Source organism: Hylaeus volcanicus, chromosome 3, assembly GCF_026283585.1.
Source record: "Hylaeus volcanicus isolate JK05 chromosome 3, UHH_iyHylVolc1.0_haploid, whole genome shotgun sequence".
Classification (NCBI taxonomy): Eukaryota; Metazoa; Arthropoda; class Insecta; order Hymenoptera; family Colletidae; genus Hylaeus; species Hylaeus volcanicus.
Genome location: NC_071978.1, coordinates 4,682,865 through 4,701,001, shown reverse-complemented (window position 1 = coordinate 4,701,001; position 18,137 = coordinate 4,682,865). Strand labels below are relative to the sequence as shown.

General features: G+C 42.5%; 1 protein-coding gene across 3 annotated transcripts in view; it reads right to left on the bottom strand.

Moving 5' to 3' along the window:
• LOC128874101 (alpha-1D adrenergic receptor) overlaps positions 1-18,137 on the bottom strand; it is a 44,657-nt gene extending 26,520 nt beyond the window's left edge. For 2 of the 3 annotated variants that reach the window (XM_054118430.1, XM_054118432.1), the window contains exons 1-4: positions 16,402-16,541; positions 8,428-8,726; positions 7,491-8,050; positions 5,777-6,068 (exon numbers count right to left, since the gene is read on the bottom strand). In XM_054118430.1, coding sequence (XP_053974405.1) covers positions 5,777-6,068; positions 7,491-7,793 — 595 coding nt within the window. In that variant the 5' untranslated portion in view covers positions 7,794-8,050; positions 8,428-8,726; positions 16,402-16,541. Of the gene's footprint in view, positions 1-5,776; positions 6,069-7,490; positions 8,051-8,427; positions 8,727-16,401; positions 16,542-17,803 lie in introns of those variants that run through there. The other variant, XM_054118431.1, reaches the window with a different exon arrangement.

Below are 18,137 nucleotides of genomic sequence, written 5' to 3'. Positions count from 1 at the left end.
GAAAAATTGTATTCGTTTCCATTCGAAAGGCACGCTCGCCCAAGTAATCTAGTTTGCTCCGTCAGGGAGCCAACTAACCGAGGTGCGCTCAAAGTCGGTCAGTATTTGTGCGTCTAGCCGTGGAACACACCGCGACTGGTGTATGCCCGGTTAATTGCGATATACTCGACGCTACAGGTGGAACTAAAGCACTGTGACCTGAATTTTCAAGGAACATTTTATCCCTCCGGCGCGGCCATTACGGTGCTCGACGGAGGAAACTTCGCAGGAACCGCTTTGCACTGTGAAACTAGGGAAATTTATAGGAACAGGGAAGCTGGCACGTTCACGGCCGAGTGTGCGATAATAGATGCCAATTAATGTTCGAAATCGCTATGGAGCACCGCATTCGTCCTTGCAAATGGCCCTTAACGTTTTTAAGCCAGCTACGTAGTTGAGAAGAGGACTCGAAATCAACTGCATCCTCTAAAATTATTTCAAGTTTCCCAACCATCTTCGAAATTTGAATTTCAAACATCGCAGAAACGAAGTCACAAATCCCTAAAAATTCCCTGCAAACCTAACGTTCGATGATCGTTCTCTAAAGAACTTCGAATCGACTGCGTTTTCTAATTATTTAAAAGAGAAATATTCTGTTTTTGCGAGTAATAGAATTAAAGAGTCGATTCGTGAAAATAATTTGACACTTTTGAAACGTACGAGGGTTCGTTTTGCAATTCAGAGAGCTTCGTAGTACAGCGTAAAGCCACTTGGTTAAGAGTTACTGCACATTAGAGTTACCGTGCCTCTTTCATGGACGAACAAACGGTTTCAGCGTGGACGTTCATTTCAGGGAAGGTTCGAGTGAAATTGCTTCGAACTCGTTAGTGGAAATTAAAGTCCAGTTCAAAGTGTCGTTAGTTCAGTTTAATTGAGTGGCCTAGACAGTTTACTCTGCCGAACATGACCACCTCCATAATTTAGGGAACTTTCTATACGTGGGAGTGCGCCGTGTTCCGACTTTAACAGACTGATGTATTGAATGTTTCTCAACGGCTGTCAGTTGTTCCGCGTGGAATATTAGATTTATATAATTGGACGTTGCAATGGGGAGTTAATTCAATTTCACTATTCTGCTACCCTATCTACTACTTCTTATCTTTTAATTATCCGTTTAAGAAGACATACTTTTGGTCTTTCCAGATCCATACATCGCCTGGGTCCTTATCTAGGCTTCTCTTTTACTGGCGTGACACTTCCCAATGCCTTTTCTACTTTGACACCGTTATCTTTACGATCAAACTTTCGAATTTTATTCCTAAGGTGACTTAAAGCGTGTGACTCCATTATAGCAAATAATACCGCGAGCCGTGCGACATAACGCGGGGGACCTATTCGTTTCAAACGTTTATCGAGCATCGACTACGCAAACTTTTCGTCGTATCTCACAAGCACAAATACCTCGGGGAAAGATATAACTCGCGCGGCATCTCTCGCGCTTCTCCAAGTAAATTTCCAGATGTACGTAAAAGGAGCTATCTGGAGCGCATCTCGTCGTCAGCTTCCCCCATCGGATCGAGCGAAATTTGTTTGAAGCTAAAACACCTTGCTTCGTTTCTCTGTTTGATACGAGTCGCTATGATTATTATAGAAATTCAGCGTATATTTTTTACGTGTTAGAAACATTATTTCTTCGATATTTTTAATTCTTTTAATTCCATGACCCTCGCTCCAGAATAGAATCAGATCGATTCTTCGTATTTTTAAATTAACCTCTTAATTTATATCTCTTCTCATCAACGATCCCCCATGATTTGATTTAATCTCGCATTGATTTCCAAGCGAATCGCCAGAAACTACCACTTTTCGAAATCTGCTGCAAGGTAATAAAGCTTAACACCGGCCTGGTGTTTCTCCTCGCCCATGTCTTCCGTTTCCACGGTTCTCTATCATCGTCCAGCTCGCGTTACGAACGTAATCTGAGAGAACGCGTTCCCCAGCGAGTACGCAGCGAGTCGTAACGCAAGCTGTTCCACTTCGTTTTCCGTTTCCGTCGCGCTGGACGAATTTCAACAGCCGCGTACCCGCGCATTTCGTCGAAACACGAACAGTTTCTCAGCAACGAGTTCGGCCCTCGGTTGAAACGTCTCGAAAAGCTTCGAGACGCGTTTCCATCCTCGTTAACGAAACGAGAACGTGGTTCCACTTTTGGGAAAACAAAGCCGGAACTCCATTTCAACGCTTTTTCCCCGTGACGGCTAATTTGTTCTTCAGGCTGGGTTCTAATTCCTTTGGATTGAACAATTGGAATTTCATTCGCAGCGTGTGAATTTTTTGTCATTTTTGGGACTAGTCTTGTTGTTTCTGAAGTTTGTGTGCTTCGAAAAATACTTGAAATTTGAATATTTATTAATCCAGTTTGCGTTTGAACAAATATCATCCATCTAGAAAATATTTATATATTGAGCTGAGTTGTGGTGTATATTTTATAAACCAAAGATGGAACGGTGATAAATAGTATATACACGTGTTATTCAGTCTATCGTGTAAATTTCATTAGCAATATTATTTTTAGTATTATTTTTCCCGATTTTGTTAGAATCCCACATATGTAACCTTTCCTTAAAACTATTACGGAATCTCTTGAGCGTCTCAGACTACGAAGGACGTATTATTCCCGAATGACTTCTCTCGAAGCCCAGACAATCACATTTTTAGTCGTTCTTTGTTCGAGAATCGTTCCCATCGGGAATCGTTTGTCAGCACTTCGCGTCCTCGAAGCGGTTAAGCTCCCGTCGACTTAACGTCGATATTTTCGGGATACCTCCAATGTCCACGTTTTCCGCTGATTTTTCTTCGGCGAGGTTGCTCAGATTATCGAGATGCTTTGTCGGTGAAATTTAAATCCGATTAGACGTTAATTAATGTTGCACACGGAAGCACGGATCCGAGCTCTAATCTCCTCCGAACACGATCCTCCCTCTGGGCCACGGCTGTTCGACAAGGTTGATTGTTAGGATCTTTAATCCTCCACGCGATTGAAGATAATTCGCGAATGCCGGGAAAAACTAATCGAATGAGAAGAGCGCAAAGAATCGGAGCGATTCGAGAGTTCCAGAACATTTTTACGTAAGTTAAAACTCGTTGAAAATATTATGCGGGAAGCGCGAGGCTTTTTTCCAACAATAATTTTTCATGCCAACGTTGAAAGGTGAATAATAGATGCATACTTGCAGGGATACTCTAACTGATTGATAGCTTCGGCTCATAACAATTACGTAGTATATATATAAGCGTGACGTGACTGAGGGAAATGATGTCACTTTTAAAGGACGCTCCAAAGAAATGTCCTCTCGTATTCTATGGGATCGAGCACCTGGAGCAATTGAACTACTTTTTCGATCTTAGAACTACTTGAGAGAATGTAAAAATCCTCCAAGATAAAAACTTCGTCGAAAGGATAGAGATTCGGCCCTTTCGAGAGATCAAGTGTCATCAAAGGGAGTCTTCCTTTTGAAGGATTACCTTAAACGAGGACAGTCGATCTTCAGTTAAATAACAATACACACTTCGAGGACTAAGTGGACGATAACACCTCGATGAAATTAAAAGATAATAAGTTTACGGGCTCGAACTAGCTATCAACATCATCTCCGTTTTTCCATCCTCAGACCTATACATACTGCACTCGATATAATTAATGAAGGTTCTTCTCTGTTTTCAATCATAATTTTTATATATATTAAGTTTAGTAAGCTCTTTGCATATGTTAATTTAATTAAATACTAACATGTACAGGTCTGAAAGTGGCTATAATACAAAGCTGACGAAGAACGTTCCAATAAACAAGAGTCCTGAAACCGTTTGTCCTCGAGACAGTCGAGCAGTGCGTCGAATAATATTTAACTTGAAACCATGTTGTTTTAAATCGACCCTAAGTGTCCCAAAAAGGATTCCTCGGCCCCTTCCCAACCGTATCGATCCTCCTCTTGTTTGATTGAGCGAAGAAAGGAAAGACTAAGATGTCGTTTCTGCGTAGGAGGTGGTAACGAGTAAAATAAATATTGATTCTCGCGTTTTTAATGTTGCCTATGGACGGAGCCGCGCATTCATTGTGATCGAATTGTAACAATAGGAGTGAATTCTTTCACAGAACGACAAAAATAATTCACTCGAAAATATTCAATCGATAAACAGTTATTCTTGGCGATTCAAGCTGACAATAAGTAGAATCAACGGAAAGAATAAAGTGGAAACTAATATATTAATTTTTTTAATTCTCTTATGACGAACCTCTCAGTTTTTCGTTTCGCAGTCATTTTCACAGAAGGAACTTCAAGTGACTCGAATTTGCCCACTCTCGATTTTACGGCACGCGAATTAAGACAGATGCGTCGTTTAGGATCGATCGCTCTCAAGGGAGAAAATTCAGAAACTCCGGCTGGCGCATTGGATTTCTTGGGGAAGTTTTCCAGTCCGTTTCCTCATCGGTGGTTCGAGTTATCGGCTTTGTCGCTGTCTAATTTGCCTTCAACGAAGTTCCCTCTGGGTCATCGTGTAGGTCGAGCCAAACTTTTAAGCAGTTGAAGAAAAAAATTTGGAAGCTTGAACCAACCGTGGTTCGCTCAGGTAAAACTCAGAGAATACTTCTCGAGTTCGGCCAACTTGAGCGCATTCCTCTACTCAAACTGTGCAATTACGTCCAACTCGCTTCAAGCTTCTCCTTCCATGTCTGAAATTTGAATTCCGAACATCGGAGAAATGAAGTCGGAAATCCTTAAAAATTTCCTGTACATCTAGCGTTCGATGGGAAATAAATCCCGCTAACGTGCACGGTTTAGAACGCCGATTATTCGGATGTTTGAAGAAGGGAATCATTCTCCCACATCAAATTTCCAATTAAACTTTAATAACATCTATAGAGGAACTGGTAAAGTATTCGAGGTACAATGAAAAATAGCAGCTATTAAGAAATTCGACAGCTGATGAATATAACCGAACATTCGAGGATCCATGATCCTGGACGAGTTCCAAGAAGCGAGTCCTGGCAGAGCAGTTTTGGTCATATTTCAAACTGGCAAACGAATTGCTTCCCTTTTTTCTTGGGAACCAGCAGAGGCACTTTGAATTAAAGCAACCGCTGATTGGCGGTTTTTTTTTGAGGTTGACAGGGTCAGCACGTTGTCGCGAAACATTGCCAAATCCCTCTAATTAGTTCAATTTCATCGACCGATCGCTTTTCTTTAGTTTTCGGCGCGCTGGCGTCGCTCCAAACCATCGGTGTCTGCGGCTACGGATTCTGTTGCACGCAAGGGGATGAAATGGCGAGGGAATGGCGCAGTCACGGACGATTTTAGGCTTTCGAACGTTCGTAGCGAAGGGGATGGTATAAATTATTGGGTTAATCGGATGATTCGGTTCGACTCTGCAGCAAAGCTGGACAAAATTTCGACTGGGGTTGTTTTTGTTTTAAATCTGGCGTACGTGATTTTGGGAAATAGACGTCTTGAAGTATTAATAGAGTTTATAGGTTTGTTTAGAAAATAGTTGTCGTAAGAAAGAAGGTATTTGAGGCTTTCACTGGTTGGTTTTTCGTAGTTAATATTAACAAGATATTCGACGTTTCTCTAGCCTTGCAGCTTCTCCTATTTGGGGGAATACCTATCATTTTGGTGCATTAATAGAATCTAGCTTTGTCTAGAAAGTAGTTGTCGCAAGGAAGAAGGTATCTGGTCCTTCGTAGTTAATATCGATAAGATATTGTACGTTTCACTAGCATTGCTTCTTGAAGACTCACCGAGGAATCCTTGTATCGCTCCCAGGGGCATCACGAAGAGACTGACGAGAAGGTCGGCGACGGCGAGCGACAGAAGAAAGTAATTCGTGACGTTGTGCAGCCTCCTGTCGAGACCCACGGCCAGGCAGACCAGTATATTGCCCAGGCCACCCGCCACGATGAACACCGCCACGAAGAGGAAGCTCCATTCGAAACGGCGGCTCCTAGTCGACGAACTTAATTTCGCTCTGTGCGAGCAGGACACCGCGAGATCCACCGTAGTCGTATTCTCCGCTGGCGTGCATTCCAGGATCTGCGAACGCAACGAGGTCGAGGGGAGATTTCATCCAGACCTTGCTGACGCAAACGAGTGTACAATTTATACTTGCGAGGACCTTCGCCAACGTGCTGAATATTCAATCGAATTTTTCCTCGTTTCTAACGTTACGAATAGCCCTGGTACCTTCTACCGCTAGTTAAAAAAAAGTTGGCGATCAGATACCACGGGAACGTTTTGGTTTCTTTTTTCAAAGGAAGGATAAAGGATCAAAAAGATAGCAAAATTGGGGCAATGCTCCTGAATTAGAATACTATTCGTAATCATATAAAATACACATAAAAATTTGCAGTTGAAACTGTTGTCTCGCTAATTGAATAAAACCGCGAGTAATTATGGCACAACAATGTATTTCCAAACTTACGTAATTTTATTCATTAAAATGGTCTCTAGTGTGTGCAACAGCTGGTCCCGAACGTATATTCAGACCACGAGTACCGCTGTTGTAAAATTTGCGTGTTTCAACTAAAAAGTCAAACAAACCCCGTGTTTTCTAAATATGACAATGCGGTGCATGTTTTCTGAATGAACATCAATGGGCTAAATATCTCGAAGAGTAGATTAAGTAAAAGGAATCGCAACTGAAATAAAATTAAAAATGCAATAGTTTGGTAAAGAACAACTGCACAATTTATATCCAATGAGACGAGGCAGGAGAGCTTCAAGGACGTAATTATGTTCGATAGAAGACGAGCATTTTTCTCAGGCCGTCCCACGTCTCGGACGACCGGGAAACGAATCTCGAGCTCGCGTTAATTAACGCAATTCCCTGGCCGAGGGTAGGAGGGAAGTGCATCGCGTTTGGGTTAATGAATTTTCATTTCTGCGGCGACCGAACGCTCGAAACAGTCCAGACGTTCCAAGCAGAGCCGCGGAACTTTCCGAAAACGTCAAGGAACTTCGCTTGCGAATGTTAATCGTCCGAGTTAAACGGATTCGCAACTTGCAAACGTTGTTACGCGTCTTTCTGGGGAGATAAAGAGTCCGCAGAGAATACTTCAAGAAAAAGGACGGGGTGAATTCAAGCTGTCTCGAAACCGAGTTAATCGCGTTTCGACCGACTTACGTCATTTTACGTGCTTTTAATTCGCGGGGGAGTTTCATCAGCTTTGCGTAACTGGATTCATCTTGAGGAGAAGTGAGGATCAAAGAGGAACTTTCAATTAGCTTCTCATAGTTCTATACCTCCAGATGAGTTAATACTACGATTATCAGAAACTTATTAATTTTAAGAAATTGAGAAAAACGTAGAAGTGGTCTGCATGCGGTGAAGTTACATGTGCTTCGAAACCTTCGAAGCAAACATCCTCAGCTCCCTATATTGAGAATGCCAAGAATCCTAAGAGTTCCGAGAACGCTACGAATCCTAGGAATCCTTGGTATCTGTGAAATCCTCACCTCGTTCTCGAACGCCGTCTCGTTGCACTCCCTGAACCTCGGTATCCTCGAGAGGAAGACACCCTCCACGCTTTCCAACCCGCTGAGAACCAGTGACACGTTCACGTCGCAAGAGTAGTCGCAAGGTCTGCAGAGCAGCGTCATCGACGAGGTGAAGGTGCCCTTGTCCGTCGCGCAGAGGTGATCGAACCCCAACAGACCAGCCCCGCACTCGTCCACGCAGCCCAAGAAGCTGTCGTTGCAGGGCACCTGGTGGAGCATCGCCGTCAGATTGTTCGTCCAGGCGGTCAAGTTCCCGTCCATGGTGTCCTTCGAGTTCCACCCTTGCGGAGCTACATCAGCACACTTTCACCTGGACTCCATCGGAGGACGATCGTTCACCAGCGTCGAGGCATCCTCGACGCCAGGGCACTTTCTCCACGTGCCTGTTCGTTTCCACGGATACCGAGCCTCGACTTTGTCCCTCCCTCCGCATAGTAGATCGAAGACGGTTAGCCAGGCGGATTCAGGAGCGCACCAGGCCACGGGACGAGTCGTGTTGATGGCATGGGAGACCAGTCCTGGAAGAAAAGCAGTTAGTTGTTGCAGGTTGGTTTAGTGAGGCTCGAGACCAAGGAGGAGGCTCGACTTGGCCTCCTCTGGTGTTAATCTAAGTTTGCAGGAGGATAGATTACAGGCTTCTGTTGCTATATATGAAATATTGAATGTCATAACTCGACAGTTTTAAAGCAAGCAATTCGAAAGCAATCTAAGTCTTAGGAATCAATTGAAAGCATCGTCAGTGGAGGCCCACAAGTTCACACAGTTTTTCATTTCGAGAATATCCGCAAGAAGCAGCTGTCTATCCAAATCTATCCGAGTCTCAAGCTTCATCGATGTTACCAATGCTACCACGTCATCCCTAACACAGAGCTGAGAATTCCTACCCCTGTCTTACCTTTCCAACTTCGTAACGCAAACACGATGTGGATGGTCGAAGCCCCCTTCTGTTAGGCGGCGCACGCTGCCTCGTAAAAGGCGCCTCGTTCCTTGCATCGCTTTCAAATTGACCTCTGAGCAGAGAACCGAGCGGGTTAGGGACAGGATACACGATCACGACCCCGCGGGAGGGGGGTGGTGCGTTTATTCAACGGCGATCCCCGTTTCCCGGAGCGGTTTATGGATTCTTCAGGTCCGACTTTACGACTGGCTGCGCTACTCGCGTTCAGGGGTGTATTATTCGGCCCTCTCCTCCATCTGGAACAAACGATGACAGGTTCAACTTCTCCCCGAAGGAATCGATTTATTGCCCCCCTGAAATTATTAGTCGAACCGGTTCCCCGGTTAGGGTCTCGGGAACTAGTGGATCAGGTATACCCGCGGAATTGGCAAAAAAAAAAAGAATATTCGGCTGGAGAGGATAATTGGATAGGGGTAGTTTCGACGGGAAACTCGAATGGCGGCTCCCAGAGGAAACGTGAGCGTCGGGATTCATCTTTGGCGAAAAGTGGAATGGTTTTTAATCTAAACAAAGTATACCGATTTACCTCTTTATAACATTCGTATAAATAAGAACTGTATCCAAAAATTTGAAAATGGTTATTTAATTGGCCGTGGTAGGTTTAGTGTTAACCATTCTATACACTAAATATAAAAATTCATGATTCTTGATCTGAGACAATGTTACCTAGTTTCAGAGAATTTATGATCAATCCACCGCGTAAAGAGAATTTCCTCGAACGAGTATTACAAGGAAGGAAAAGGCATGCATAATCCATCGATTACTTTCGGTTTCTCGCCATTTTATGGGGAAGGAGCCCTGTGGTCTTTGATGTCACAGATGGAATATTTATCGAGGATTATAAATCACCGAAAGCATTTCAGGAATCGATGCTGATCCCAACGTGGAAATAACAAAGTCGAGGAACCTTCGGGGATGTTTTCTACGTTCCGTCGCTTATATTTTATTCAAGTGGCGTCGTGGCCAAGAATCCAGGCTATAATAATATTGCATCGATCAGTAATAAAGCGAGCTTAAGGCGACACCGATACGTATCTGACCGAATTCGCTCGATAAATCATAGACGCGGATAAAACACAGTGACAGCCGCGATAAGCCGTCCCATTTATGGATTTCGCTAAAGTTTTCCTGGATATGCCAGGAAAATATTGTTTTCCCTTTCGTTTGCCTTTTCTGAGATGTCAAAGGCTACGCGACAAATATCAGGGATGTCGACAACAATTTTCTCAGCACTAAGATACAGCAGACACATAGTAATATTAACAAAATTTCTCCACTTGTAATTTTTATATCTTATAACCGAAACAAAGTCGTTGCCATCCCTAATAGTGATCCCTCCAGAGGTGACACGTTGAACATCTTCTTCTCCTCTGGTTGGAAAGTTGGCAAGCAAAATGGCACTGGCCTCCATGTTTACGCGATTGAAGCGACCTTGCAGAGAAAAATAAACGTGTATATCCCAGGCGTTACCACCCCATCTTTCTCAAAGACTCTTTCGAGTGTTCGATCGTATCCAAAGAATTTCAAACTATAGATTCTTAAGAAAAATGTCATAGTGTAAGAAGAAAAAGGATGTGCGTTGGTCCTGTTTACGTAAGTTACGTCCGAGGTCGGCTGGATCCCACAGGAGCAAGCATGTTTCAATTTTTAGCCGACGGGTTAACCGTGGGAGGAGAATCACGATCCCAGTTCGTGATCAATTTTTCACCAAAGCCTGATAGATTTTCCTTCCGCTCGGAAAATCCCCTTTCAGCGTGCCACGATTTTCGTAAAATTCCCAAGGAAAGGGCGTGCATCAATTACAAGAGGCTGGTTTGAAACTTTTTCCCGCGAAACTGGGTCCTCGTTGCGTTTGTGAGAAACTTTGGCCAAGTATCGACACCGATTCACGCCATGGGACGCGTTTCAAACGTGTATGAATCACGTGAAATATTATTGCTTCCCCAAAGGTCGTATTTATGGCCCCTGCATCGCACTACGTCATGTCCAGACTGTAATATTAAAATCCATGCACCACCAATGGTCCAATTGACGCCACAATATGATGCTTTATGAAAATTGTCACTTTGAAGGGAAAAAATTCTGGGTGCTATTATTGGTTCTATTCTACAATTCGTATTTGAATTCAAGGCATAAGTGTTCCAGTGCTCGACTATAGGTGAAAAATCGTTTGTCAAGGACGCGTTCATCCTTTACGCTCTTATTACGTCGAACGTGATTGTTGCCGATTATGACAAGCGACTGTTACAACGCGAGTTAATTCCAATCCAGTTACGCGACAGAGTTTGAGGGTTGATTCATTGTGAGCGCAATATCCTGGAGTTAATAGAGACACTACGGCTTCTGTAGCTTTTGATGAAGTTGGGAACTGTTTACCCCGCCGACCGCGGATGCTTATCAGTTTCTTTAACGACGGAAATTCGAATTTAATTTACGATATTGCCCCGTACCGAAGATTCCAAACTTTGCGAACGCGTTTATTCGATGAAAAACTTTAGAAGCAAATATTCGCTAGCAGGGAATAACATTGCCAGAACGATTTGAGATCTTTTGTGAGAGATGGTTTCAATAATTTACGAAGCGAATCGGTTAAGTTACTCCAAGAATTAAAAATGTAAAATTTACTCGAAAGTCAACGTAGGTATTAATAAAAATTGAATCATTTTTATTCTTTGCTACAGGATACTATCGAGTGTCTCGTAATTTTTCTAAATTCTGCAATGATCGAATATCTGCTAGATATCCGCGACATCGCCCTCTTTGTTGTGATAAAGTTACTCATTTCATGGTTCTACGGTTCATTCGAGACGGAATTTCGCGCGAACGTCGCTCTTCGAAATTCTCCTAATTCAATCAGCAAATCTCTGCGAAGTTTTCTCATTTCGCGGAAAGTTCACTTGTTTCGGATTGTTACTAACCGACACGGTTTGCTTTTCTGCGGTGCGAGTCAAGCATCGTGGCTGCTCAATTTTAAAAACGCCACCGTTGCTACATGCACATTATTGACCAATTTTTTCAAATATTCATATCCGAATAATATTCGACTAATGATATTCACGCAATATTCAAATATCCTTGGAATGTTTAAATTATTAATTTCTTCGAATACCCTGAGCTGCTTCATTCCTGATCATCAATTCAATTTCATCGCCACAGACTCCGTTGAAACTTAATCTCGTATCCAGTGTTTGCCAGATACTCTTCCAACAGCGAACGCCTCGATTATATCTCGAATACCGAGGATCTCGCGGAAATCTGTACATTGAAATCTCCTCGTAAAAGATGCATCGCGCAATATCGAGCATCCTTCCTACACGTCCTCGGTTCCGTCCTTGTTTATATTTCATCCCACGGCATCCTTTGAGGACATGGAGAAAAAGACGGGCAAACATAGATTAAACAACCAGTCTACTAATTCCATACTTCTTGATGCTCTACTTGCATCTAGAAGCTTCTTCAAGCTGGCCTTTGTTTCCTTACTCTTTAGTCCACAGATGACCAACCATTGTTCTCAAGTCGCAGTCCATTGTTTCTGGTAAAGATGACTCTAGGCCAGAATTTGTTTGTTCGTCGTCAAAGAAGCCTAATGAGAGTGTATCGTCGCAGTTCATATTAATTTCAAACTGGACTCCGTTTAATTGTTCAGATTCCCCTGTTACGGATGGCGTACAAAAGGACATAGAATCTGAGAAACACGCAACGACGATTCCACGCAAATTCGACTTACAGTCGCATTCCTGGCTCGAGGAAATGCACGTCCGTGCTTCGAATTTTCAGGAACCACGTGATTCATGCTTTAGAAAATTAAGTTGGGAGTTCTTGGGATTCTGGAATTCGATCACGTTGTTATTTTTACAATATGTACCGATTCAAGGCGATCTTTCCACGCTCCGTATCCAATTGTTATACCAATACAAGCGATCCAACAATGATTCGACAGAAATAGATAGCGTTTCGCTCGAAAGTGTTCGAATGCTTCCGTGATCCTCGGCATAAAGTGGCCAATAGGATTGTTAAAATTGCTTCGCTGGACCAAAGGTATAACTCGGAGGCAATACCAGGCACTTATATCCGTTCTCATCGCGGTTCTCAATTATTTCCTGTGGACATAACAAAGGGTTCCAAGTTCCTCGTGCTGGAATGGTCAGCATCAATTCCCGCGCCTTTCTTCTCCGTGCAAATGAAAAATCCTTTGACCTTTTCCTGGAACGGGCCAAGAAGTTGGAAGGTAGAGCTCTCCATTCATTTCACCGAGTTCGAATTTGCACTTTTAGTTACTGCTAATCAGTACCGCCTAATTAAAAGCGTCTTATTTCGAATGCGAAACTTCTTCCATCTGATGGTGCGCTGCGCGCCGTAGGTAATTTCACGCAGACTGTTTGTTCTTCTAGCTCGTAAACCCTTCAACCATTTATTCCTGGGCGAGGAATCTCGTTTTTGAAACGTTGAATTAACTATGGGACCTATAAGTCACTCGAATGGCCGTTAGAATATTTATCCCTGGCAGAAATTTTCATGGTCGACCGTGGCTCGCGTTGGTCCAGAGAACGCTCCCCTAAATTCGCCGTAGCGCGGTCATTTCGTTAGGTAAATTAGTAACCCCGCTGCATCCCCTAGTAATTAATGCGATCAGATCCAGCGGAAAGTAGCTTTAAATCCCGCTCGAGTTGCTTCGCGGGTAAATTGTGCTTCTAAGCAGATTGATCGACGTTCGACCCGCTGATCGAAATTGCTGTCGATGGATAACGCTGTTTCGGGGTATTTCGACCGTGATCGATCGACCTGCTTCGTTCGCGTCCATTGCCAACTTACCCTTTATATTTTTTTTTATATTCAGCTGACGCGAAAATGAATCACAAAGGTGTAGAAAAATTGTTTACACGTGACACTCGAAGAACGAAGAACTCGACGATGTAAGAAAAAAAAAAAAATGGGGAAACGCGTTAATTTAATAACCTGCAAATGCGAACATTGGAATTCCGGAATTACGGAGGTTTGCAGAGCTGGAAGTATAGCGATACGGAAATGCACAGGAGCATACAAACACGCGGGGAAGGATAAACACGGTTCCACGGAAACGAGGGGAAGCGAAAACGCGGCGGTCCGGAGATTTAAAGATTTCAAAATACAAATAGGAAGAAATATAGCCGAGACGCGAAGGTCTAGGGATTCGAAACGGAAATATAGATATACGCGTAAACACAAAAGCAAGCAAACATAACAACACGGAGAGTACGGGGGATGCACATACTGGGATGGGATCGATACTGAAACGGAGCGTCCACTTTCTGGAAATTAAAATATTCGAAAGCACTTATCTTCTAAGAGGGAGACATACGTTTTCCATTGCTTATTCGTTTAAGGATTGAGACTTCTTGCTAACCTGTTGCAAACAATGCTTCGTATCTTCCACGTGACATCTTTCAATCCCCGTCAAGCTTTCGTTCTTTAAACGAAGAGATTTATTTATAATTCTAACACCAGTGAATAATTTATTGGGAATCTTCTTTCCTTTCTTTTTACAGTAAAGCGTTTTCGAACCCGTTTAAAGTTCAATGATCGCCCTTTACATTTAAATCCAATAATACATGTAACAATTGTATATAAAAACTGTATATAAATATTTTCCCAAAGGCACTACAATCCATAAGTTGGCGACAGTATATTTATCAAACCCAGCTTTCAACTTATAATTGCCCCTGCGTCAACTTTCCACGCCCCCGAGCAACGATAAACTCGCCTTTTTTTAAATCGTCCGTCCCGCTGGGGGTTGTTGGGGCGTTTTTAAACGTTTCATCTGGAAGATTTCTAATTAAGAAGCACCTTGTGGGTCGGGTCCGTTAGCCAGGTGCGAGACTCCCTTACCAGAAACGCTCCAGCAGTCTCGCGCGTTGTTCAATTACACTCGCAATTAGCCAGGCGATGAAGACCGACATCTCGCAAACGAGATTTCCATTTCCAGGCCGTGAAGACATTTGCAAGTTGGGAAAGCAACGAGACGATGGACTAACAACCAAGGGATCGCGTTATCCGAGCTGACTTACTATGGATCTTGTTACGCGGATTCGTGAGGTTATTACTTTCCCATAAACCGACGAACATCCCACGTCCCATCGTTTACTGCCTCAAGTAACCAAGGCCAAGGTTACCAGCGATAAAAGTTGTCGTTTGAGAATTGTGCGTTTAGTGAAGTTGTTATTAATAAACTTCTGTTATATGAATTATTTATTATCGAAAGTTTCTACTATTCCAAAGTCCTCTTATTTCAACATAACATGGGAGTATCGTATCTGCATCGACATTTGGGACGATTATCTTGCAAAACTGATTTAAAGTCGTCAAGATAATTCCACGACCCCAAAATTGAAAAATTGAGACTCGTCTATGAACAGTGTTGAGAATTCGTGAGAAATCCAGCAATCTGGCCGAACCAAATAGGACCTACCAAGATTGAGTATCCCCATCGGGGACCTATCGATTCTGCCCATAAATTAAGTCGACGAACTAGCGATGTCTCAGCTTACTTAGCGTTCAAATATTAACTGTCGAAAGAGAGAAGCATTCGACACTCCCGCGTTAGAAATCAGATCTTTATGAAGTATTGACAATTACAGAAAATCTAAAAATAGACGAGGGTACCAGAATAACCAGAAATCTCACAGGATCGTAATCATTAATTTTTGCAAGGTGGAACAAAGTTTCGTTCTAATAATAGCTGAACGTACAATCAATGAGAAAATTCATTCTTTATTTCGATAAGGATTTTATTCGTCTGTGGTGCAGAAGTTATCACGGACAAAGTGCATCGGCCGTTCTGCCGGTGCGATGGGGGGAAAGCTTGGATTCATTTGATTGGACATCGACTGACGGGAGCGGGATACGGATGTAATTTGTTAACGGGGCTCGCACGGAAAATAATACCACTCGATAACGAGATATGACACATCAGGTTACTAAGGCCAATGACAGTGTTTCGTGTCACAATGAATTCCTCGTCTCGAGAGCCTTTAGAATCATAATTTTAGGTAATCTTTTTAAAAAATGCAAAATTAAATTTAAGTAAGACTCCCAGTTTCCTAATTTTTCTACCATCATTAATCGTCATAAAAAAAATAGTAAATGAAACTTTGATTCGCCTCGCGCACTCTGGCACTAATTTTAATTAATAATCGCAAAAACGAACAAAATTTCGTTGTCACTCGACGAACATTAACACGCACGCGTCTGCTGAACGTATTTATCAAATTATACGTGTATGAATTATACGCACGAAAGCTGAATAAATTTTCAGCGACGTCCGAAATTGAATTACACGACAAACACACACGACGCATTCAAACAGTCGTCCTCTTGAAAAATGTTAAATATTCATCGTTCGTCGCTGTTTTTTTCGGCCCTTCAAACATCGTTTTCAACCGTATACCTGGACGTTGATTAGCCCTTTGGCATTTGTTCAACCAAAATGACATGAACGTGACAAGAACGTGACGCGATGCAATAACTGAAACAGCGATACCGATGAAATTCGACGCTGATCACACGCGGTACTCTGATTGTTTTTTCAATTATTTTTCTGTCATCGCGACGAACGCGAGCAATGAGAAATGACACGGAAAATGTGGTAGTTGTAACGAAAAAGAATAATTTCAGGGGGGCACAAAGTACAATTTTTAATGTTGACAGATTATTCAAGATTTAAGGATAAGAATATCCTTCATCTACGAATCTCAAACGTAAAAATATTCTGTTTCGTTTGTGGGGGTGGCTCTCAGAAAGTTTGGAAACCTCTGACGTGAAACTTACCCTTCGTTGAACATGTACTCTGATTGTTTTCAAATTTAATAATGACAACACGTTGTTATTACTATTTCAACCCTTAATTCTATTTCATTCGACGAACGTTCTACTCACATCCTTCTAGCGACTCCTTCCTCCGTGTCAGGAACTTCGCCACTCCTCTGTTTAAATCTTCTTACGTCGCAGCTGAATTCTTCTACACGGAATCTCCTGGTACCCCCGCAACGTTCAAGTTCGAGCAGACAACGTCAATCACGTTTCACAGCACCATAAGACGGCCGCAATCTCACTGACGGGAACCGCCGAAGAATCGAGGGATCACCGATAGTCGATAGTCAAACAATCGGGATCGACGGAGCTTTCAAGATGTCCACGGAGACAGGTTGCAAGTGCTTTAGCGACGGTACGGTGTCGATTTAAATTTCAAATTGTCGCCAAACATTCAGCAAACACAATAACGATCGATTCACCTAGCTTTCTCGATAGGTCCGCGACGCGAGGCTCGAGTTCCCGCTGAAAGATATGAATCTGCGAATCAGATCGTTAAGTGACGTTATTAAGTCTCGAGTGGCCGTTATTGGGGGTGTTGGATATAGTGTGCTATCGAGACGCAGTGTAGGGTCGTTTAAGCTTTAACCCCTTCGTGCTAGATGCTGAGGAGATATTACTTTTCTTCTTTTTAGAGTCGTTAGTATGTTTTGTTGCAAATTTAATGGCGACTGAAGAAGCAGATGAAGGAAGTGATTTAGGTTGTTTTCACGACTGTAGTAACAGTTTTGGGAGTCCGGTTAAAAGAGTATACTAATGAATGTTGAATGATTATGTCAGTAAAGGAGTTAAAGGTATATTCTGCATGAAATTCGAGAAGGTTGACCATTCTTTTGACGGTTTTAGATTTCTTTTGCTTTCGTGGCGCGCAGATGCAGTGACCGCCACGTTTTGAACTATGTTTACGATAACCGAAATGACTATAGACAGAGTTTTATTCGATATTTCTTATAAAGAAATGTGCCCCAATTCTAGTACCCTCAGTCAATGGAACCTGTCCACAGTGATTTTTAAAAATTCTGTTTAGATAGATTTTAATCTAAAAAATTTCGGAATTCGTGAGGTTCGAGAATACCTGACTGGCGCGAAATTTGCAATTTTGGAGCGCTTGGAATTTCAGCATAGCAGACTGTGTGTTTCAGTTTTGAACAAATGGAAACTAGAAACTTCCGACATTTTGTAATCGGGCATCCAGCATTGGAAATTTCAGGCGTTCAATTCCATCGGTTTTTGGAAACTCTTCTCGTTTAGAGACTAATTTTGAGGTGAATATCCGATTATCGAAATTCCTGATGCACGGAACGCTCGCTATTCCGACGACGATGGAATTCGAGGATTTTCGATTTCTGATATTTCAGCTACCCCAAAATATTTAGAATATCGGCACTCCGAATATTTTTATAGATAACCCAGCAATTCAAAATTCACATACTGAAATATTCGTAAGTCATAACAAAATACGACTCACAATTCTGCGATTTCCAAAAGATAAATCGTCCCGTTCAGAGCAACGATTGTTTCCAGTCGCATTCATTCTGAAGTTTCGGCGATTCTCGAAACTCGATTTCGATTTTTGTTTTTTTTTTTTTTGTTTCTTTTATTCAAGTAACGTCACAAAAATTAAATTTGCACCAACTATTCGCGAGTACGTAATGATTCAATTCCTGCAGCGTTCTTCTTCAATCACAAGATCAATTGAAGGTGATTTATGTTCGTAATGTTTCCAGTGAAGACACGGTCGAAGTACACCTGCCCTAACGCACATCCTCGCGGTTGGGCCGCGTGGATCACACTGAACACTG